This window comes from Camelina sativa, chromosome 7 (assembly GCF_000633955.1).
Source record: "Camelina sativa cultivar DH55 chromosome 7, Cs, whole genome shotgun sequence".
NCBI classification, from domain to species: Eukaryota; Viridiplantae; Streptophyta; class Magnoliopsida; order Brassicales; family Brassicaceae; genus Camelina; species Camelina sativa.
The window spans coordinates 31,226,606-31,247,947 of NC_025691.1; the positions used below are offsets into that span (position 1 = coordinate 31,226,606).

Consider the following 21,342-nt stretch of genomic DNA (forward strand, 5'->3'; position numbering starts at 1 on the left):
GGTCAGCTACGTTGACATCTCCGGCGTAAGTTGTAAACCCTTCGTCGTGTCCGGCGGAGTTGCGGCTGTAACGTCGGAACGAGTCGACGGCGATGTTATCACCGCCGGAATAGTTTTTGAAAGAGTCGGCTCCGGAGAGACGGTCGGAGCCGTAGTTTGTGAAGTTCTTGCCGCTATACGCGGCGAAGTCGACGTCATCGCCGTGTTTTTCTAGGGAATGAGCGGCGAGTTCAGGGAAGCAGAAGAGTTTCGCGGCGGAGCAGAAATCGGAGTGGCGCGTGTGGAGGGAGTGATTAGAAGCGAGTGAGGCGAAGCGCGTGGAGTCGACGGGTGTTAGTGGAGAGGCCTTGGAAATGAAAAAAGAAGGTTTTGGTGAGTCGCCGTTGATGTGATTGTTCCAATAACGTATCAATGAGGCTTTTGGTGTGAATGGATTCTCTGACGATGCCGTGATGTTGCTGGCGGTTTGTTTTGCACCGGCGAGATGCACCTACATTTTGGTTATGGTTAAGTATGGGATTGGAATCAAACAAAAGTAAAAGATTGAATCAAATGCTTACATGAGAAGATGAGGAGATGGAGAAGAAGAAGCAAAGGAATAGTAGAGTTGAATCAACGTTGTTCATCTTCTTTGGTGGGTGAGAGAGTTTTGTTGGTTGAGAAGGAGAAATGGTATGAAGAGAGAGTAAGTAATGAGACTTCACTTCATTATTATGATTTCATGAAAGAGAGAGTGTTGTGAGACTTCATCACCTATGAAGTGAGTCATTATAATAAATTTGAGAAGTATGAACAGTTTTTTTCCAACTTTATTTTAGGTACTTGTGTTTTTACGTGGCTAATTTAGTTAAAAGAAATATTTAGATAACTTTCATAAAAGAAAAAAGGCCATTTAACTAAACTTACAAATTTTAAATTTATTTATGAAAATTACGGTAGTAAAAGTCTTAAACTTCTGAAAAAAATTATATGAAAAATCTACCAAAGTGGTTCAAATTTAGCCTTTAATAGTCAATAGTTTATTGTCGGGCTTTTGCTTTTAGTTTTTTGTACATTTTTTATGTATAAATAACTCCAGTTAAATAAATTTTAGTTATTCAAATAGGAAACCTCCATAAACCAAGAACTAGTTTGAAAATATCAAAATTTTCGTCCGGGAGCTTGTGGTCGAGGGAGCGGACTGGGACGCTACAACGTTTCAGGTTCGATTTCTCTACTGTGCAAAATTAAGTCACATTTTTCTGGACATCTTTATACGGATATGAGTTTATCTAACGGCTCATTTAAATATCCGGAGAGAAGGTCTATCCGTGGGCTGCAGCTCCCCCAGAGATTAGTTTCGGATCCTCTATAAATCTGGGAATTTACTTTGAATTAACCAAAAAAAATCAAAATTTTCACAATCTTGATTTGTATAATTAAATACTAAGTTTCTTAAAAGACAAAATCCACAAACTCACTCAGAAACGCACTACCACATCAGCTTCAGAAGCTTCAGGTTATAATTTTGAGAATTAAACATTTCTTTATCAACTTTATTAGGTATCTCGAAAGAACATTAATACTGTTTTAATCAACTGATAATACGTCAAAAGAGTCCAAAAGAGGAAGAAGAAGCTTTAGCTGGTATAACTAAACTTGCATAAAGTCAAAAAAGAGGGAACATATCATTTATATTTAGTTAAAATATTAGCATAAGAATGAATCAGAATAACTAAATAAGGCTGCATAAAGCAATATTAAAGATGAATCTCTCCCCAATAGTTTACTAGTTAGTGTCAAAAATATCAAAATTATATGAAAGATATATATAAAGAAAAAGAAAAAGAAAAAGCTGAGAGAGACTGCTTGTTGCTGAATAAAGAGAGAAAGTAAATAGTAGTAAAAAAAAATTAAACTCAAGATTTGAAAATTAGTAACTTTTGATTATTTTTAGTTCTTGGGCTTAGTGTTAATGAGTAATTATAGTTTGGATTTTGGAACACTATAAACTGGTATTGATGGATCCCTGAACCCTAGGTATCAAGTATAAACTACTCCCTCATGATGAATACATTGTACTTATATACCTGGAAATTAATATATAGACATATCATGGTTTGTTTTAAGTATGACTAATAATAATAGGTGACTTTATAATTCTGTCTCCCACCAAAACAAAGATTCTTAAAATGATTATAGCAGCTTTTCTTCTTCTCATTTAACTCAAAAGTACAGAATGCTATATCAAGAGCACTGGACAATGTCAATTACAAAAACAAGTGCTAAACTAAGTAAGAGCCGAAGTAGTTAAACAAACTTAAATAATTGTCACTTGCACCATTAGTTTTGTTTTAAAGTTATCACTCATAAGTTTTTCACAAACATAGTATGAGTTATGAAAGATTCATAGTTCAGTTTCGATCTTTAGAGTGGATGTATGCAAGAGATGGATCATCAAATTGGAAAAAATTGTGGTGGTGGCTAACGTGCGACCAATGTAACTATAGAGTACTTTTTTATAGTTTTATTTTTGTGCACATTAATGGTCATAGAATCCCGCGTTTTAGCACTTGGTGCGATGATGGGCTCTCCGACGTTTGCCGACAATATTATTCTTATATTTATTTGTTTAAGCAAATAATAGACCAACTTTAATACAGTATGTACTATATAACTATATATATATATATCTCTCTTTTATCCCAAAATAAATTATCTGTAAAGTCTAAACAACAGTCATATGAATAATAAATTTTCAATTTTTATAAAAATACTTTTTGTTTAACTGATTGCATTAAAATAATTGTGGTAAGAAACCAATGATGTCCCGAAATCCAATTATATTGTTAACCTATATAAAATACTACATCTGTTTTAAAATAGAAGATGTTTTAAACAAATGAAGGCTTAGAAATATCTATTTTAAAATGTTCGATCAATCATAAAAATGACTTTATAATATAAATTATTATAAAATATTAAATTACTCTGTAGTTTTCATAAAAGTTTTTAAACATTTTATAATATGACACAAAAATTTCTCAAAATTTTTTTATATTACAGAACGAAAAAAATAACTTATAAATAAATGATAGTAAAAGCCCATGAAAAGAACAAACCGATGAGGTGGTAGTATAGTAGAAACTCATGCAAAAAGAAAGTCATTCGGATCAATCGGCGTCAAAAAGACGACTCAGAAACCTAGCTAACTCTCTATGCCTTGTCCCTTGTGAATATCATTCCTTGCTTAATACTCTTTCATGTCTATATGCGCAGTGGCGGACTCAGGAATAAAAATTAGGGGGGTCAATTTTTTTTAAAAACTGTGACAACCTATGGGGGACGGAACCAACTGTGCTACTGATACTTGAACGATTTGCATGCAAAAAACAATTATTTTAGTAGTTTAGGGGATTAACTGACCCCCTGCCTCCTACATAGGTCCGCTACTGTATATGCGGTTTATACTCTTTAGTATTTAGTCTTTAAGCTTGTTGAATTTTGTATCTATTTTTGAAGTATATTTTGTCTTGTGTCTTTGAAGTTTTGGTTATTTAATTTGTTTTATTTACAACATTAACCCTTAACTATTTTCCTAAAATAACAATTCATGGAAACTCATTTAATGGAACTATTTAAATCGAACCTAATTTGATACATTTATTGTCATAAATAGCTTGACAACATCTATACATTTCGATTTTTCCAAAAACAACTCTAGGCATTACGTTTTTAATCCCATAAAAATCTCCAAACCTATTTTAATAGATCTTTAGAGACTGTATGATCTCTTAAGTTTAAATGACACAGCCGAGTTTGAGTAACAAATGATTACAATCACAATAATTATTATAACGTTACTAAAGTTCATAAAAACGAGAACCCAACTTTAGAAACTCAATAATTGGGTATATTTAACTTTAGCATCAAGAAAAACATTTAATATAATATATACCGTGTTAAGAAACTGAATATTAACTGCGATAATGTTATCAATTCAAATAGGAAAATACTAAAATCTCTCTTTTATTGCTATGGATCGTAAACTCCTTGCTCATCAAGCATTTTCTATGTATAAATATCAACTTCACAAATGAAACACAACACACAACCAAAACCACTAATATGATGGTTTTGAAACACGAGTTAAACCACTAATATGACGGTTTGTTGTTATATAGCGGGACATGTTATTAACATGACAATTTGGATTAAAATTAGTATAAGTATAAAATATTATTAATTTGGTTTTGAAACACGGGTTAAATCTTCCTTTAATTATTTGGTCAATACCAATAATATAAGAATATTAGACATATTAAATCAGGATAATTTAACTAAAATTTTGTAAAACAATTAAATCATTGATAAAATTGTGATTTAATCCGACAATAACTTATATATTACATATTTATGTGTTTATTTCCCCTATTATTGTTGTAATAATTGATAATCCAAACAAAATTATTATTTAATTAAACAAAACAAACTAAATATAAAAAACAAAAAAAAATTAAAATGTTATTATTTTTTAAAAATTGTTTCGTGGTACACCACGGATTAAAATCTAGTATATATGGTATTTACTTTATTTTTCTGCTATACACATGTCATATTGCTATTCCTAAACGTTGCCTCAACATTCTAGTTTGTCTGATTGGATGCTTTCTTAATCGATTCTTCTTGCCAATGGTCACCAATCTTTTTGAGTTGTTACATGAATCTACATTAGCTCATCCTGGTACGTTTCATTGCCTATGTTCAGGGATTTACAGTGAGATTCATATCCCAAAAAAAAAAAAATTTGGTTATATGTCTCATTGACTTGGAACTGGAAGGCGACCATCTTCCAGATATAGAGGGTATTAAACTTTCACCAGTGCCTCCATGTGTCTTATCCTCTACTTACACCGAGTAAAATGATACTAGTAATTAGCAGTAACATATTTTAGGAACAACTGTATCTGTACACCCCTTTGACGAAAATATATGTAACCTCATCAAAAAAATCAAAAAGATTCCAAGAAGATAGTGTAGAGTTGTAACAATGTTTTTACAAAGCATGTATAAATATGAAGTTTATTTATGTTCATTCTTTTTAAGTGTCTATCCATTTTATTTCACTTACGTAGTTCTTAAAGTATTGCAGAAATTAAATGTAAAATTAATAAAATCTTACAGCTGAACTTTTAAATCGGTGCTGCCAATTTTTTTGTTTTAATCAAACCGGCATAGTTCATTAAAGTCAATTAGTTTTAGGATACACTTTTTGATGTAAATTAAATTACATACCCTTATTATTATAGACAATACATTTTTTTTTGATAATTCAGGAGTGATTCTAAAGGCTTTCTAGACCCAAACACTAATCTCCTGGGGCCGGAGAAACCATGTTAAATTTCAAACCCCCATAGCCAATGCTACTCGAACCCAGGTGGCGGGACTTTTCTCCCTTTACTACTGGACCAAGGCGACTTGGTTATTATAGACAATATTTTTCCAAGGTATAAAGACAATAAGGTCTAAGTTTTGAACTTGTTTTTTTTTAAATTTTGATTTCATTATTTGTGTTTAAACTTTCACTTATGTAGTATATTTACAACAATTAACTAAACAAAAACTCTCATGTTTAGTTAATTACCGAACAAAGATAAGTTTTATATATGAAATGTAACGTTTCAAGTGAAATCAAACAAGTTTTTACAAAATATAAACACGATAAGATTTAGTATCTAAATTTAGAACTTTTGCTTTTAAAACCTACTTGTTCTTATTCTTTTTGTCCATACTTTCACTTACCTAGTTCTTATAATTGACTTAAACTTTGCTTTCTAGTTATCTAGTTAATTCTTAGATAAAATAAATTCAAAATTTAAGTTGTAATTATCAATATAGTATGAAATTTCAATCATAATCTAATGTACTCAGTGAAAAATATACTTTTGTAGATAAGCTATTATTTTGACTAATTAATACACTTACAGAGATTTTTTATAAATAAGACCAAGAGTGAAACCAAAGTCAATAATTTGTGGGATATATGGATTAGACTGAAAAACAATCACTTAATTGAAAACTTTGAATGGCTAGATAAGTTTTTTTTTTTTGGCTAACTAATACACATATGATAAAAAATTACTACATTGATTAAAAAACTAGAAAAAAATAAAGACCAAGAGTTAAACCAAGTCACTTATATGTAGGTCAATAAAAATTGAAATTAAAGAGAAAAATAGTCCTCCAATTAATATTTTAAAATACCTTTTTACTAAAGTATTTATTTTAGCAACTTTATCTTTTTTTTTTACCATATTAATTACAAAAATAGAAAATGTATGGCCAAGATTTTATTTTAAACAAAAGTCAATCATTTATAGGATAAGTTTGTAAAAAGTAGTAAAGAGGAAAATGAATCATCTGATTGACAAAAAAAAAAAAAAAAAAAGGAAAATGAATCATCTTTTAATTTAAAAATACCAAAAAGAGGTTAGTAAGATTGAAATTTGAAAGGTCACGACTCACGACGTGTCGTGGTCTTGGAATTGCGACGTTGTCAAGGAAACTATCACAGAGATCTGAAATCTAGCAAGCCACCGAATTGAAAAAGGTTCTTCTTCTCTTCCTTACCCTAGCTCTCTCTCTCTCGCCCTTATCTCTGCCCTAATCAACTTTCTTTTGTGTAAAATTTAGGGTTTTCGGGAGAGACCATGGCTACAACGTCTCTAAACAGCCAGAGAAAGTCTATCAAAACCGAAGGGAGCTTGGTGAAAGACAGGTTAAGTGATTTGCCATGCGATGTGTTATGTCGGATCCTCTCTCAACTCTCTACCAAGGAATCGGTTAGCACTAGTATATTGTCGAAGCGTTGGAAAGATCTCTGGTCACAGGTTCCTGTTTTGGATTTGGGTTACGATGATTTCAAAGATACTGATTTCGATTTGATGGGCTTTATAGATTGTTTTTTGGAACCTGACCTGGCTTTAGACTCGTTCAAGTTGGTTTATGATGTTGATATTGAGCACTGTCATGATAGTTTTGTGTCCACGATAGATGAAGTGGTTGAGCGTGGAGTTAGTCATCTAACTATTGATAATATGGTGTCTGTTGAAGATACCTTGGTTAGGATGCCTCTCTCGCTCTATTCATGCTCGACACTGGTGGATTTGACTCTCTACACTGGTGTCTTTGATAATCCACAATCAGAATTGGTTTCGTTACCTCGTGTCAAGACTATATATCTAGAGGGGGTCAAGATTGATGGCCATGATGTTCTCGAGAAACTCATCTCAAGCTGTCCGGTTCTCGAGAATTTAACCGTGATTACATATCCTGAGGACTATATGGAAGTTGCATGCGTTCGTTCTCAATCACTGAAAAGCTTCACACTAGAGTCTCAGCGTAATCCCGAGGAAGAACAAGATCCCGATGTTGTAATCGATGCTCCAAAACTCGAGTACATGAGTGTTAGTGATTACCGGCCTGAACGCTTTGTCATACGTAACATTGGCCCTAACGCAAAGGTTGACGTCGATGTTATGTTTGACCACATCGACCTTGATGATCCATTGGAGGCAAAGAAGATCCGTAAATTCCTCTTTGGGATATCCAAATTTCACGAGGTGACCATCTCAGCTGGAACCCTAGAGGTACGCACACATAAGTGATTAGTTTTAATAAGAGTTTAATTATGATTGTATTCAATCTCATATTTACTATTCTATACACAGGTCATCCATGAGTACTCCCAGGTGGGAAAGTTGCCTAAGTTTCTCAAGTTGACTCGATTGGATGCTTCACTATCTTCGTGGGAATACCTACCAGCCTTTTTGGGATGCTGCAAGAATCTACATTCGCTGATTCTGGTGCGTTTCATTAAAATGCCTTTGTTCATGTAATTACATTGAGCTTGCTTCATATATATACCAATAAATCTGTTCATATATATCATTTGTTTATATTACTAGGAACTTGACCACATTCCAGAGAGAGAGGAGATTGAACTATCACTAGTGCCTCAATGTGTCTTATCCTCGCTCCACTCTCTTCAGCTCACGACACCACAAACAGTAAGTAAAATGATGCTAGTATCATATTTTAGGAACAACTGTAAAGCCGTGAGGAAAATATTTTTAAGTTGGCCGTAACAATCATCAAGAGAAGCAAAAGGGATATATATCAAGGAGAGGAGATATATAGTGTAATGTTGTTGTTATGCTTACATTATATTTGTTTCTCACATAAATTCAGTTTACCTTACCAACAGTTATTGTAATACTTTTCAGATATTTTGTTGACAATGGTTTTATTCATATTTCCTAGTTTTTAAAATTGATGTTATTCGATCGTGTTTAATTATGTGAGTTTGAAACCTAATTCTCTATGCATTGTGAATATTGTTCCTTAGTTCTTTAGCTTGCTCGATCTTTATAGAATTCATGTATAGATTTATGGGATCTAACAAATTAAGAGTTAGATTTGAAGATTTATGATGTTAATGAGCATTTTTTAAAATTATTTTATAACGTTAATGACCACTTTTTTTGATGAAGCATTAATATACCACTCTCGCTTTATTTATGTGCTACATTGGTGGTTTTGACTCTCTTTTGTGTTGTCATGAAAACTTATTCATGTGAATTCAAAACACACTCTTCTTTTCATTACCTTGAGGAAAACGCAAGAGCTATATATTACAAGAAAGTAGTAGAATAACTTGCGGAATTACCAATGGTTTTAAATCCGTAGATGTATAATTACCAACAAAAATATAGATCCTTCATCATGGTGGACAAAATCATTGTGTATGATTTTTGTATACATATTGTACTATTTTTTCAATCACAGAGTGCTTTCTTGTTCTATTTTATTTGTATCGATATGCACCGACTATTTTTTTTTCTTTCCAATAACTTTTATTAATCAATTGGATATTACAACATGTACCAAACCAATACAAAACTTCGAAAACAAATTATTACGAAGCAGAAATATGTGCCATATAGTGAAGATATCAAATATGAAAAAAATGAATTTGACGATGCTTCCTTCAGATAAGCCTTACTTGTATGCACTATATATTTAAAAAGAAATTGTTTAACAAGAAATATAATTCGGTCAAAACAGGCTAAAATCTAATTTAGTTTTGATTATTTTTATTGCAATCAATTATTTATTTAGATAACTTATTCTTCAAAAATAGATACAGTATATTGACTAAAATTCACGAAACACAATTTCTCACAAATATTTAAGGTATGCATATCAAAATTAAAATTTCAAAAGAAGAAGATAAGCAATATTTTTACAAGGTAGATATAAATACAATAAGCTCTAAGTTTCTAACTTTTGTTTTTAATTATTTTTTGTTCTCATTCTTTGTGTTTAAACTTTCACTTATGTAGTATATATACTACAAAGTACTAAACAAAAACTATCATGTTTAGTAAAGATAAGGTTTATATATGAAATCAAGTAAAAAATATCAAACTGATTTTTTGCAAAGTATAAACACGATAAAACTTAGTATATAAATTTAGAACTTTTGCTTTTAAAACCTACTCATTTTTATTTTATTTTTTTGTACTTTCGCTTAAGTAATTATTGTAATTATCTTATATTTTGCTTTCTAGTTACCTAGTTAATTCTTAACCAAAATAAATTTAAAAATTAAGTCTTAATTGTTAAAAATGTATGCTAATTCAATCATATTCTAATGTACTTTGTGAAGAAGATATTTTTTGTAGATAAGCTATTATTTTTTGACTAATTTATCCAATTCAAGAGTAAGTTTTTTCACCATATTAATTAAAAAACTTCAAAAAATAAAGACCAAGAGTTAAACCAAGTCAATCATTTGTAGATCAATAAAGATTGAAATTAAAGAGAAAATAGTCCTCCAATTAATATTTTAAATTACTTAGTATTTATTTTAGCTACTTTATATTTTTTTTGACCAGTTACATAACTAGAAAATATATGGCCTAGATTTTAATTTAAAGAAAAGTCAATCATTTGAGCATAAGTTTGTGGAAAGTATTAAAGAAGAAATGAATCATTTTTTAATTTAAAAATTCCAAAAAGAGGTCAATAAAGATTGAAATTTGAAAGGTCACGACTCACGACGTGTCGTGGTCTTGTAATTGCGACGTTGTCATGAAAACTGTCACAGAGATCTGAAATCTAGCGAGAAGATCTCTGCCACCGAATTGAAAAAGGTTCTTCTTCTTCTCTTACCCTAGCTCTCTCTCTCGCCCTAATCTCGATCTGCCCTAATCAACTTTATTTAGGGTTTGCGGAAGAGGCCATGGCTACAACGTCTCTAGACAGGTTGAGTGATTTGCCATGCGATGTGTTATGTCGGATCCTATCTCAACTCTCTACCAAGGAATCGGTTAGGACTAGTATATTGTCGAGGCGTTGGAAAGATCTCTGGTCACAGGTTCCTGCTTTGGATTTGGGTTACGATGATTTCAAAGATACTGATTTCGATTTGATGGGCTTTATAGATTGTTTTTTGGAACCTGACCTGGCTTTAGACTCGTTCAAGTTGGTTTATGATGTTGATATTGAGCACTGTCATGAGAGTTTTGTGTCCACAATAGATGAAGTGGTTGAGCGTGGAGTTAGTCATCTAACTATTGATAATATGGTGTCTGATGAAGATACCATGGTTAGGATGCCTCTCTCGCTCTATTCATGCTCGACACTGGTGGATTTGACTCTCTACACTGTTGTCTTTGATCATCCACAATCAGAATTGGTTTCGTTACCTCGTGTCAAGACTATGTATCTAGAGGGGGTCAAGATTGATGGCCATGATGTTCTGGAGAAACTCATCTCAAGCTGTCCGGTTCTCGAAGATTTAACCGTGATTACATATCCTGATCCTGAGGACTATATGGAAGTTGTATGCGTTCGTTCTCAATCACTGAAAAGCTTCACACTAGAGTCTCAGCGTAATCCCGAGGAAGAACAAGATCCCGATGTTGTAATCGATGCTCCAAAACTCGAGTACATGAGTGTTAGTGATTACCGGCCTGAACGCTTTGTCATACGTAACATTGGCCCTAACGCAAAGGTTGACGTCGATGTTATGTTTGACCACATCGACCTTGATGATCCATTGGAGGCAAAGAAGATCCGTAAATTCCTCTTTGGGATATCCAAATTTCACGAGGTGACCATCTCAGCTGGAACCCTAGAGGTACGCACACATAAGTGATTAGTTTTAATAAGAGTTTAATTATGATTGTATTCAATCTCATATTTACCATTCTTTCTTGCTATACACAGGTCATCCATGAGTACTCCCAGGTGGGAAAGTTGCCTAAGTTTCTCAATTTGACTCGATTGGATGCTTCACTAGTGCAGTCTTCGTGGGAATACCTACCAGCCTTTTTGAGATGCTGTACGAATCTACATTCGCTGATTCTGGTGCGTTTCATTAATTTGCCTTTGTTCATGTAATTGAGCTTGCTTCATATATATACCAATAAATCTTTTTATATATATGATTTGTTTATATTACTAGGAACTTGACCGTATCCCAGAGAGAGAGGAGATTGAACTATCACCAGTGCCTCAATGTGTCTTATCCTCGCTCCACTCCCTTCAGCTCAAGACACCACAAACAGTAAGTCAAAGGATGCTAGTTTCGTATTTTAGGAACAACTGTAAAGCGTTGAGGAAAATACTTTTAAGTGGGCTGTAACATCATCAAGAGAAGCGAAAGGATATATATCAAGGAGAGGAGATATATAATGTAATGTTGTTGTTATGCTTACATTGTATTGTTGTCTCACCTAAATTCAGTTTACCTTACCAACGGTTATTGTAATACTTTTCAGATATTTTGTTGACATTGGTTTTATGTTTCCTAGTTTTTCTTAATACTTTCGTGTTTAATTATGTGAGTTTGAAACGTAATTCTCTATGCCTTGTCGATATTGTTCCTTACTTCTTAGCTTGCTCGATACTCATTTATGTGACTTTGAGAGTCTATTTTCTCTTCTCATGCAAAGTAGTTTCTTTGAACGTTTGTTGCTATAGTTTTTTGCATACTTTCTTTATTTCACAAAGAATATTAGACAGAAAAAAGAATGTTTCACAAATAGTATCATTCTACATTTCTAATGTGATTTTTATGCTAAAATTTCTATTTACCCTTAAACATCTTTGTTCATTAATAATTTAAACATCTTTGTTCATTAATAGTTTTTCTTAATTTGTGTGAAATTTTCAAAATGGCACTCTATGTAAATCACAGAGAGGTATTTCACATGATATGTTAGGACTTAGTATAAAATAGTAAATACACTATACAATTAAAAAAGTTGATATATAACATATCTGCTCACAAGAAAACAACCAAATGGTTGCCCAATCTAGAGTAAACTTAATGACTTAATGTAATCTAGTTATAAGATCCAATTACTTTAGGTCACCTCGTATATATGTTTAATCTTTAATGTGAATCCAACTCTTATCAAGACATACGCCAACAGGCCAAAATGTTCTTCCGGAAACCACCAAAGTATTAAACCATCTTTGTGCTGACTACTTCACACTAAGAGTTTGACCACTAGTCCCCGGGCTTAATTCATTAACTTTGGTGAATACCGGTTTCCTTAATTACTACTAGGTTCCACTTCAGCCATTGTACACAAAGCCTAGCAATATCATCCAAAACAAGTATCTTGTGAATAAAGACAGAGAAAAACTGTGCTTTTTGCAAAGCCAAATCCGAGACTATGCAAATACAAAACGATTTTTGGAGAGCACGCTATCTATCACCAGAACTGAAGCTCAAACAAATAACATTGCCATAGCACTACTTTTGAAAACGAATCAAATAGTTCCACCGAGAAAGATTAAAGCTTTGTTTGTTTTGTCTCCAACGTAAATTAACCCGGCCACGAGCAAGAGACAAAAACACAATTCAATTTTCGATCTTTACAAAATGCTATTGTAAAAACTAAAAAGGCTATAACAGAATTAGACTGGTCAGGAAAAAAAAAAAAAAAACAGAACAACGTAAGCTAAAGCTAACTGCACAAAATGTTTTACAAAAAGAAAGAAAAATTGACTCCTAACATCGAACCCGGAACCCTAAATACGATGTCAAAAGAACTTGAAAGAGTTCGTTCCGAAAACTTTTAATACTGTGGTCCGTCGATTTATTACCGGGAACTGATCTTGACTGTACACGTGTCTTGTACTCGTCAGGAGCAATAAATAACCCTTATAGTTTTGTAAATATTTATGATTAACCCCAAAATATTTCTATTTTACAATATACACCCCAATCGAATACATTACTACTACGGCTGACTTTTTAAGAGTTTTGTTTGACCTGATTTAAAGCGATGATTCTGGTTTACTAGCTATGGTCTTCAATCATCAACTAAACCGGGAAGGGAAACCAAATATAATTTATGTTGGTTAGCCAACAATTTTTATAGTCTATCTTAGCTTAGGTCTTTGATTAACGAGTAAGGAATACAATTTTTGGATTATATAAAAAACTTTTAAAGAGACGTTTTTGTCCAACGCTTCCAGCTTACAGAGCAGTCGTCTTCGTTCGTGAGCTCGTAATTGCGATTTTCTCAGCTTCGGTTACCCGTACAAAGCCATGGCCGAAACCGCGAAAGAAATCAACGGCGGAGATGCTCAGGATCTTCTCTCACTTCTCTCTTCTCCGGCGAGGGATTTCCTCGTTCGTAACGACGGCGAACAGGTTAAAATAGCTTCTCGCTTCTCTCTCTCTCTCTCTCTCTCTTTCTGTAGTTGACCTGATTTTTGAGTTTTATCGTCGTCGATCTCAACTTCTATGTGCTTGTTTCTCGATTCTCCCCTGTGATTGTTCTTTTGGAGAACCGATTACGGTAGAGTTTGACTGGTTGGTTGGTTATATGAATTTTTATGATGTTCAGGTTAAAATTGATAGCTTAATAGGGAAGAAGATTGGATTCTATTTTTCAGCTGCGTGGTGCGGACCGTGTCAGCGGTTTACTCCACAGCTGGTTGAAGTCTACAACGAGCTCGCTCCAAAAGTTGGTTTCGAGGTTGTTTTTGTGTCTGGCGATGAGGATGAAGAGTCCTTTGGTGATTATTTCAGTAAGATGCCATGGCTCGCTGTTCCCTTTGCTGATTCAGAAACCCGTGACCGTTTGGATGGGTTGTTTAAGGTTACGGGTATCCCTAACCTAGTGATAGTTGATGATCATGGTAAACTTGTGAATAACAATGGGGTTGGTGTCATACGAAGCTATGGAGCTGGTGCCTATCCTTTCACACCTGAGAAAATGAAAGAGATCAAAGAGGAAGAAGATAGGGCTCGGATAGAGCAGACATTGTCATCTGTCTTGGTTACTCCTTCACGGGACTTTGTGATTTCGCCAGACGGAAACAAGGTACCCTTTGATTATATATAGCTTTGTGTGATTATGTTTTTGGCTTTGTTGACTTAATGAGGCTGATCAGTTGCGTTTTCATTAGGTACCTGTATCGGAACTTGAAGGTAGAACCATTGGCCTTCTCTTCTCAGTTGCCTCTTACAGCAAATGCAAAGAGTTTACTCCAACGCTTGTTGAGTTTTATTCGAAGCTGAAGGAGAATAAAGAGGATTTTGAGATTGTGTTGATATCTCTTGAAGATGATGAGGAGTCTTTTAATCAGGACTTTAAGAGCAAGCCATGGCTAGCATTGCCGTTCAATGACAAAAGCTCTTCGAAATTGGCTCGGCACTTCATGCTGTCAACGTTACCAACACTGGTCATTCTCGGACCAGATGGAAAAACCCGTCACTTGAATGTCGCTGAAGCTATTGATGACTATGGACTTCTTGCTTATCCTTTCACTCCAGAGAAGTTTAAAGAACTCGAGGAGATAGAAAAGGCAAAGATAGAGGCTCAAACGACCGAGTCACTTCTTGTCTCTGGTGATCTCAACTATGTTCTCGGAAAAGATGGGGCTAAGGTATTGCTCTCAATACCCTCTTCGTCTTCTAAACACTGTTCTTCGAGGCTGATCTGAACCAACCTATAAAAATTTGGCTTTCTTTGTTAGGTGCTTGTTTCGGATCTGGTGGGGAAGAACATTCTTATGTACTTCTCAGCTCACTGGTGTCCTCCTTGTCGCGCCTTTACACCAGAGCTTGTTGAAATATACAAGCAGATAAAGGAGCGGGATGAAGCGTTTGAATTAATTTTCATCTCCAGTGACCGTGACCAGGAATCATTTGATGAGTATTACTCACAAATGCCGTGGCTGGCTCTTCCATTTGGTGATCCTAGGAAAGAATCCTTGGCACGAACCTTTAAGGTCGGTGGGATCCCAATGCTAGCAGCTCTGGGACCAACTGGGAAAACCGTAACAAAAGAAGCAAGGGACCTTGTGGCAATCCATGGAGCCGATGCTTACCCTTTCACTGAGGAACGTTTGAAGGAGATTGAAGCCAAGTACGATGAGATGGCAAAAGAGTGGCCTAAGAAGGTGAAACATGTTCTTCATGAAGAGCATGAGCTAGAACTGACTCGTGTTCAGGTTTACGTGTGCGATAAGTGTGATGAACAAGGAAAATTCTGGTCTTACCATTGCGATGAATGCGACTTTGATCTTCATGACAAGTGTGCTTTAGAGGAGGAGACAAAAGCAAACGGCGATGAGGTTGTGAAAGGAGGTGGCAGTGAGCACCAAGATGGTTGGGTTTGCGACGGAAACGTGTGCACCAAGGCCTGACTGATAGCTTCAGGCCCAACAATAATGTCACTATGTGTATGCTAAGCTATTTCTTTACCCTGTAAAATTTGATGAGAGTGTGGAAGTGACTACAATCTTATAAGACTTTGCAGATGAACTCTGTTAATCTGAAGTAGTAATAAAATTGATCTTCTTATTTAACTGTGATCTTGTATCAACAAATTTTAGATTCCAACAGGAGTTGTATGGAATAATTCATTGGCACACCCTATGTATATATATATTCAGAGACAAAGAGAGAGCTTTCTGCTCTCAGATGGAATTTGTCTTCTTGCTAAACACCTATGCAGCGGAAGCTACAAGTGGTGATGCTCATGATCTCCAGTGGCTTCGGATTTTATCATTCGTAATGGACAGCAAGCAGGAGAGAATAACCAACTGCAAAATAATGAAAAAATTCAGATCAAAAGAAGACCTTGTTAAGCTTGAAATGTAGTAATATATATGAACTATTTGAGATGGATCTACGATCATTGTGGGACTTTTTGGAGAACTGTATCCAGTAAACTAAAGTGATACTTACCAGTGATAATCGATACATCATAGGACAACCACGTTCATGAACTTCCTCTTGGCGAATGCAAGCCACCATTTGTTTGGTGTCCCGTTGGCTCTATACGCTACACTCAGTAGCCTCCCACTCGTCTCCTCACGAACTTGCTTCAGATAGTTCCTGAAAAGATCTGACATTTGAAGCCAACAGAAGACACAAGGCTAAGGACCTAGTAACCAAAAGAAAAAACCCAAGGGAATCAATAAGAGTTAATTAGACTATGTACCTGCTTCATCCTGGGACTGAGGAAGCGAAAAGAGTCCCGGGAAAGGAAAGCCAGTTTCTCCAGGAACAGGAATATCTTCTAAACCCAAGTTAATAATCGCTTTAGTTCCAACAGCCAAGGTTCTACAGCCTTCGAGCCTCTTTAACGCCACGTTTATGTAGAACGTCAAGTAAATAAGGAGCTTATCAGCAGGACTTTTGATATCAAAGTTTGTGAAGAAGACATTCGCACGAAAGAAGGTGATTGCCTCGTCCACTATATCAGTTTTATCTACGTTATAAAACAAGTTATAAACGCTTTCATGGCAATTTTGGAAAAACAAAATCAACATATATGGCTTTGTTTGAACTAAATAATAATACCTTGTTCTGAAACTGGTGCAGGACCTTTTATATGGCTCTTAAGTGGAAGCAATGGACAACCACATGCCTTTGTTATCCCTTCTTCTTCCACAAAACTCGAGTGATAAACCTGATTAGAGCGTTTCACCATAACAAACTGAGCATCACACATTTAAACAAGCAGATAGAACCAATGAAACAATCTCATCGAAGATCTAAATCAAAATTCACTAGTTACTAGCCATAAAAATTGAATTACGATTGATTCTGATGTGAAAATAATGATCCGTACCATTGTTGAGCCCAATTCGAACAACAAGCGGTAGTATCAGGTAAGGAGAAGAATCGAATCGAAGGTGGATCTACACTGCCATTAAAAGATCATGGAGATATAAGAATCAGGGAGTTAGGTGAACGAATGATATGAAGATGTAGAATAAAAGATTTTTTACCTGTTGACTGAAGATCAGATCAATTCCAACTTCTTAAAGACTCTGACGAAAGAGAATTGAAATGTGATGGAGCTGTGTAGAGTTCGCTCGCACGATCCGTCGTGACTCGTGATGTTGCGGTGGTCGGGAATGGTTTATTTAGGAAGCTAATCGTCGTCGGCAAGACGAAAAAAGAAAAAGGAATGAAGAAACTTCAAGAAAGACAAAGAGGTACGACTGACACGTGTAAAGCCACCCGAATGTGGAACATTGCTTCGTACCGGGTCTAGCCGAATGTTAAACCGGTTTTGGTTTTTATTTTTTTGAGTTTCTCGGTTTAATATGAATTTACATCGAATTTATGATCTTATAAATTCGGTTTTAGGGGTGTAATTTAGTCAAGCAATAATTGTGTTTAAATTTCTCTGCTATTTCTTCTCATGATTGGATAAAAAAGTTGATACCGAAGACTCAGTAAACCAAAACTTAAACAGAAATGCACAAAATATAGACATTGAACCGAACTTAACCAAGCTCTATAACTGTGTATTTGATTCTTTATACGACTATAGTACAAGTTACATTGGGGACATATACATGAATATTAATAAGTGAATCATGTTTGCATAAATGTGTCTTACATATTCAACAAATATACTACTAATGAGTACAGCTCTTGATCCAAACAGTTTAATTAACATATTTCTACACTGAGTTTGATAACAATACACCGGGTGGTGGTAACTAAACTAAATTGATGCTGCATTCTATGGTTTCGCTATCATTTAAATTAGACGTGACTGGGATGTGCCGGAAGCTGTCACCTGAACAGTTGAGAATTGCTCTTTGCACAGTATGATGATGTGGTTTTGAATCGTTAGTACTATGAGTTTTGTAGCTCGTGAATGCTCCTAATGCTCCAAGAAACCCTTCATGTCGTAAAAACATTGCCTTCGCCTCGCCTCTCGACCTGCAATGAGAAAGACATACATGAGTTTTAGATATGGAGGGATTGATTAAGTCAGTTTTGGATTTACCAAAAGTGAACAGCAACAGAGATTGTGTCCATGGTGTACTCTAGCCCACGGATGAAAAATCCACCAAAGAAAATACGCTTAAGACCGAATCTGAGAGCATTCAAATAAGCAATCTGGAGAGAAAGCGAGACGGTAGGAAATGTTACAATCCAGTCAGACTTCAAGATTTCTGTTAAATGGCATAGACATGTTCAGAGAAACTGACCTGACCGATGTTATTTGATATCATTCTTAGAAGGGATCTTGCAACATCTTCTGGCTGGTAATCTTCAAGTTCTTTGCCATCAGAAATTGGTTTCCCAAAGCTGGAAGCGATAGCTGTTGAGGACAGACCAATCTACAGAAAATATCATAAAGAAGGTTTGGATTATACATATTGTCAAATCTATAACTTTAGCAAAACCAAGATTAATCAATTTACCTTTGAGTAATCTGTTCCACCGTAGATATCCCCCACAAGCATGTCAATTACTCTGTTATTTCCATGGTGACTTAACTCGAGCAGCTCATCAAAACTGAACTTAAAGAGATATTAATAGTTTACTCAGGCAAGGAGGAAACAACGTTACATAAATAGAGTTAACTAAGAAGTCACACCTCTTGCATTTTGTTAGAAGCTTTCCAAGACCTAAAAACGTGCCTCCACCAAGGCTTGTTCCACTTATCCGCTCATACTTTCCATCTCCATCGACCTACAGAAGAACGAGTTTGAGTAAACAACACCGCTGAGAAGTAGTTGCAAACAGAATCAAAGTGATCACTGATCAGAGAAACCAAACCCATAATGACCTTGATCATGCTAACCCCAGAGCCAATATTAACAAGTAGATATGGATACAGATCATTATGGTCGATATTGACAAAGTCCTTCTGGCCATCCAAGTAGGTAAAAGCTTCTCTTGGAACTGTCTGCAATCATGCAAGAATTTTTTGTTTCCGTCATATATCTTTTACAGAATTAGTCATGTAAAATAGTAATAACGAGAAGTTTGTCAAAACACTATTCTGCCACAGATGTCTTAATGCATTGAAGAAACTATCTCATAGAAGACACAGAGCACACTGCAAAAAACTATTCTGCCGTAGATGTCTTTAGTGTTACTCAAGTGTGTTAGCAAGGAGAAAAACATGAAGTACATTCGGAAAGCAGACACGACATACATATACAACAGGTGGTGAACCTCATTTAGGTAATGTCAGAATGAAGAGAAGATGGTGACAGGAATGAAAAAAAAAGAACCAACCTTTAGGAGAAAATTAACACCACCAACAAGAGAATGCATCTCATCTTCCTTATCGAAAAGAATGCCGAGTTTCTCCTTAAAGAGATCAGCAAACTTAAACGCCCCACCACCTGTGGCCTTTTGGAATGATCGGATAGCATAACAATTAGTAAGACCATACATAAATCAACTAAATTCCCACAGCAACATTCCTCACTACAAAAGCCTACAAACGATTGATCAGCTTTGTTTACCTTAACAGATAGATAATCATGGACTGCACCATTCTGATGCTGAACACCTGAATAGATTACCTCTGTCAGTTAAATAAAACACAGGGAACTCACAAATCAATAAACTTGTGCTCTTTGCTGATTCAAAGACACAAATTTTTTTTCGCAAATTTCAGCACTCTGAAGTTAGTTAGAAAGGTTCAGAATACATATTGAAACAGAGAGGTATTAGATCACAAAAATCAAAACTTTACCGGAGTGGTGAAGAATATTGAATCGAATGAAGTCTAAACAATCATCAATCTTTCGGGTCTCAAACTTAGCGAAACAAAGCTTTCCTTTGACAACAGAGCAACCATTACGAGACTCTTCTTCGCTTCCATTTGAAGAGAAATACACAAGCTTGACCAGAGTCCCTACCAAAAACCCCCCCCACCAATCGATTCCGGTTAATTCGAGACGAAACCCAAAACCGAACAAATCTAGAAACGAAACAAAGCAAACAAAAAAAAAGCCAATTTTTTGGGGTTACCTCCGATGTCGAGAGCCAAATGAGAGATTTGAGTCGGAGGATCCATGGCGGTTTTTTTTTTTGATTGCGAGATTCTCTTTTTTTGATTCGTTTTTAGAGCTCCTTTTTTTCAACGTTTAAAATTGAAATATATAATTTTTTCAACGATCAACTACTTTAGATCTAAACCTATCTATCTATCTACTTTTGTCTTCCAACCATGGCTGACTTGTTTTTTCATCTCGATGGAGCAATTGTTTTTGGTTGTCCCAATTGATTTTGATTGCGTCAATTTCTAGAAATTTTCTTATTTTTAAAAAATAAATAAATAAAAAAAAAGTAAGAGAGACGAAATTTGCTGACTTGTCAGTTGGTCTTTTCAGGATTGGATAAAAAATATTTTATTATTTAATTTCTTTTCACTTAAAAAGAGGTGTTTTGTTTTAGAATTTGAAAGTAGAAGATACAACAATTGTGTTTTTTTTTAATTGGATTTAATTACAAAACGGTATAACAAAAACAATAAATAATACATAAGTCATCACTAGAAGCAAGAGAATCTTGAGATTAGAAAAAAAAAATCTTCTACAAAAAAAAAAAAAAAATTATTCACTTTTAAATGTCAAACTCGTGAAGTTTACCAGTTAAATTGTGTCGTAAAATGAAAATTCAATATCAGCAGACAGCAGTAAATTAATGCTTCCATTTGACTCCAACTTCCACCGCATTTGCTGATAAGAGATGTCGTACTGAGAAGATACGGAACTAAGTGCTTGTACTATGTCTTGTCTTATTTAGATATGGAAGCATTTGTCGACCACTTGTAATACCAGTCACTGTCATAAACCATACATTTACTTGCATTTCGATCTTGTAGATAGGGCCAGTAAGAACATTGGTTGGGATGGTCGGGGCATTTGATGATAACATGTGGCTAGTTTATATATAGAAGAAACCAATTTCTGAATTCAATATTAAGAAAATAATCGCTGGACTGAGTTAGGGTTAGGTTGGTTAAATCCACGATGCCCCCCCCCCCCCCCCCC

At 34.8% G+C, this 21,342-nt stretch overlaps 6 protein-coding genes across 10 annotated transcripts in view; 3 read left to right on the top strand and 3 right to left on the bottom strand.

Moving 5' to 3' along the window:
* LOC104705139 (polygalacturonase 1 beta-like protein 2) overlaps window positions 1-775 on the bottom strand; it is a 972-nt gene extending 197 nt beyond the window's left edge. Inside the window, exons 1-2 of the mRNA XM_010421122.2 lie at window positions 561-775; window positions 11-490 (exon numbers count right to left, since the gene is read on the bottom strand). Coding sequence (XP_010419424.1) covers window positions 11-490; window positions 561-626 — 546 coding nt within the window. The 5' untranslated portion in view covers window positions 627-775. The remainder of the gene's footprint in view (window positions 1-10; window positions 491-560) is intronic.
* Window positions 6,516-8,295, top strand: LOC104703629 (FBD-associated F-box protein At1g60410-like). 2 transcript variants are annotated; one of them, XM_010419672.2, is made up of 4 exons: window positions 6,516-6,589; window positions 6,673-7,628; window positions 7,710-7,844; window positions 7,947-8,295. In XM_010419672.2, exons 2-4 carry the CDS (start codon window positions 6,690-6,692, stop codon window positions 8,124-8,126), a joined length of 1,254 nt encoding a protein of 417 aa, XP_010417974.1. In that variant the 5' UTR covers window positions 6,516-6,589; window positions 6,673-6,689; the 3' UTR covers window positions 8,127-8,295. The 2 variants fall into 2 exon arrangements, with proteins under 2 accessions (XP_010417974.1, XP_010417973.1); XM_010419671.2 differs by lacking the exon at window positions 6,516-6,589 and having other exon boundaries at window positions 6,596-7,628.
* Window positions 10,115-11,860, top strand: LOC104703628 (FBD-associated F-box protein At1g60410-like). Of its 2 annotated transcripts, XM_010419669.2 has the most exons (4): window positions 10,115-10,196; window positions 10,269-11,185; window positions 11,275-11,415; window positions 11,513-11,860. In XM_010419669.2, exons 2-4 carry the CDS (start codon window positions 10,286-10,288, stop codon window positions 11,690-11,692), a joined length of 1,221 nt encoding a protein of 406 aa, XP_010417971.1. In that variant the 5' UTR covers window positions 10,115-10,196; window positions 10,269-10,285; the 3' UTR covers window positions 11,693-11,860. The 2 variants fall into 2 exon arrangements, with proteins under 2 accessions (XP_010417971.1, XP_019082784.1); XM_019227239.1 differs by having other exon boundaries at window positions 10,122-11,185.
* On the top strand, window positions 13,489-15,882 carry LOC104703632 (probable nucleoredoxin 1). The gene is made up of 4 exons (XM_010419675.2): window positions 13,489-13,717; window positions 13,914-14,393; window positions 14,479-14,958; window positions 15,049-15,882. Exons 1-4 carry the CDS (start codon window positions 13,613-13,615, stop codon window positions 15,718-15,720), a joined length of 1,737 nt encoding a protein of 578 aa, XP_010417977.1. The 5' UTR covers window positions 13,489-13,612; the 3' UTR covers window positions 15,721-15,882.
* Window positions 15,855-17,494, bottom strand: LOC104703630 (actin-related protein 2/3 complex subunit 3). Of its 3 annotated transcripts, none has more exons than XR_002032890.1 (6): window positions 17,314-17,494; window positions 17,154-17,228; window positions 16,883-16,991; window positions 16,521-16,790; window positions 16,265-16,414; window positions 15,855-16,119 (listed from the first exon to the last, which is right to left on the bottom strand). XR_002032890.1 is itself a non-coding variant. In XM_010419674.2 (6 exons), exons 2-5 carry the CDS (start codon window positions 17,154-17,156, stop codon window positions 16,282-16,284), a joined length of 525 nt encoding a protein of 174 aa, XP_010417976.1. In that variant the 5' UTR covers window positions 17,157-17,223; window positions 17,314-17,494; the 3' UTR covers window positions 15,855-16,119; window positions 16,265-16,281. The 3 variants fall into 3 exon arrangements, 2 of the variants coding, with proteins under 2 accessions (XP_010417976.1, XP_010417975.1); XM_010419674.2 differs by having other exon boundaries at window positions 16,265-16,424; window positions 17,154-17,223; XM_010419673.1 differs by having other exon boundaries at window positions 16,265-16,424; window positions 17,314-17,493.
* Window positions 17,836-20,564, bottom strand: LOC104703633 (pantothenate kinase 1-like). The gene is made up of 10 exons (XM_010419676.1): window positions 20,318-20,564; window positions 20,040-20,201; window positions 19,807-19,853; window positions 19,574-19,690; window positions 19,119-19,238; window positions 18,927-19,021; window positions 18,751-18,844; window positions 18,535-18,666; window positions 18,330-18,442; window positions 17,836-18,262 (listed from the first exon to the last, which is right to left on the bottom strand). The coding sequence occupies exons 1-10, from the start codon at window positions 20,361-20,363 to the stop codon at window positions 18,037-18,039; spliced, it is 1,152 nt and encodes a 383-aa protein (XP_010417978.1). The 5' UTR covers window positions 20,364-20,564; the 3' UTR covers window positions 17,836-18,036.

Coding starts and splice junctions, on each gene's coding strand:
- LOC104703629 (XM_010419672.2), top strand. CDS start 6,690: ATGGCTACAACGTCTCTAAACAGCCAGAGAAAGTCTATCAAAACCGAA. Junction 7,629..7,709: donor TCTCAGCTGGAACCCTAGAG/GTACGCACACAT, acceptor TTCTATACACAG/GTCATCCATGAGTACTCCCA. Junction 7,845..7,946: donor ATCTACATTCGCTGATTCTG/GTGCGTTTCATT, acceptor TTATATTACTAG/GAACTTGACCACATTCCAGA.
- LOC104703628 (XM_010419669.2), top strand. CDS start 10,286: ATGGCTACAACGTCTCTAGACAGGTTGAGTGATTTGCCATGCGATGTG. Junction 11,186..11,274: donor TCTCAGCTGGAACCCTAGAG/GTACGCACACAT, acceptor TGCTATACACAG/GTCATCCATGAGTACTCCCA. Junction 11,416..11,512: donor ATCTACATTCGCTGATTCTG/GTGCGTTTCATT, acceptor TTATATTACTAG/GAACTTGACCGTATCCCAGA.
- LOC104703632 (XM_010419675.2), top strand. CDS start 13,613: ATGGCCGAAACCGCGAAAGAAATCAACGGCGGAGATGCTCAGGATCTT. Junction 13,718..13,913: donor TTCGTAACGACGGCGAACAG/GTTAAAATAGCT, acceptor TATGATGTTCAG/GTTAAAATTGATAGCTTAAT. Junction 14,394..14,478: donor TTTCGCCAGACGGAAACAAG/GTACCCTTTGAT, acceptor CGTTTTCATTAG/GTACCTGTATCGGAACTTGA.
- LOC104703630 (XM_010419674.2), bottom strand. Junction 16,791..16,882: donor TGCACCAGTTTCAGAACAAG/GTATTATTATTT, acceptor TTTATAACGTAG/ATAAAACTGATATAGTGGAC. Junction 16,425..16,520: donor TCAGTCCCAGGATGAAGCAG/GTACATAGTCTA, acceptor TTCAAATGTCAG/ATCTTTTCAGGAACTATCTG.
- LOC104703633 (XM_010419676.1), bottom strand. CDS start 20,363: ATGGATCCTCCGACTCAAATCTCTCATTTGGCTCTCGACATCGGAG. Junction 19,854..20,039: donor CAATATTCTTCACCACTCCG/GTAAAGTTTTGA, acceptor TAATCTATTCAG/GTGTTCAGCATCAGAATGGT. Junction 18,667..18,750: donor GTGGAACAGATTACTCAAAG/GTAAATTGATTA, acceptor TATTTTCTGTAG/ATTGGTCTGTCCTCAACAGC.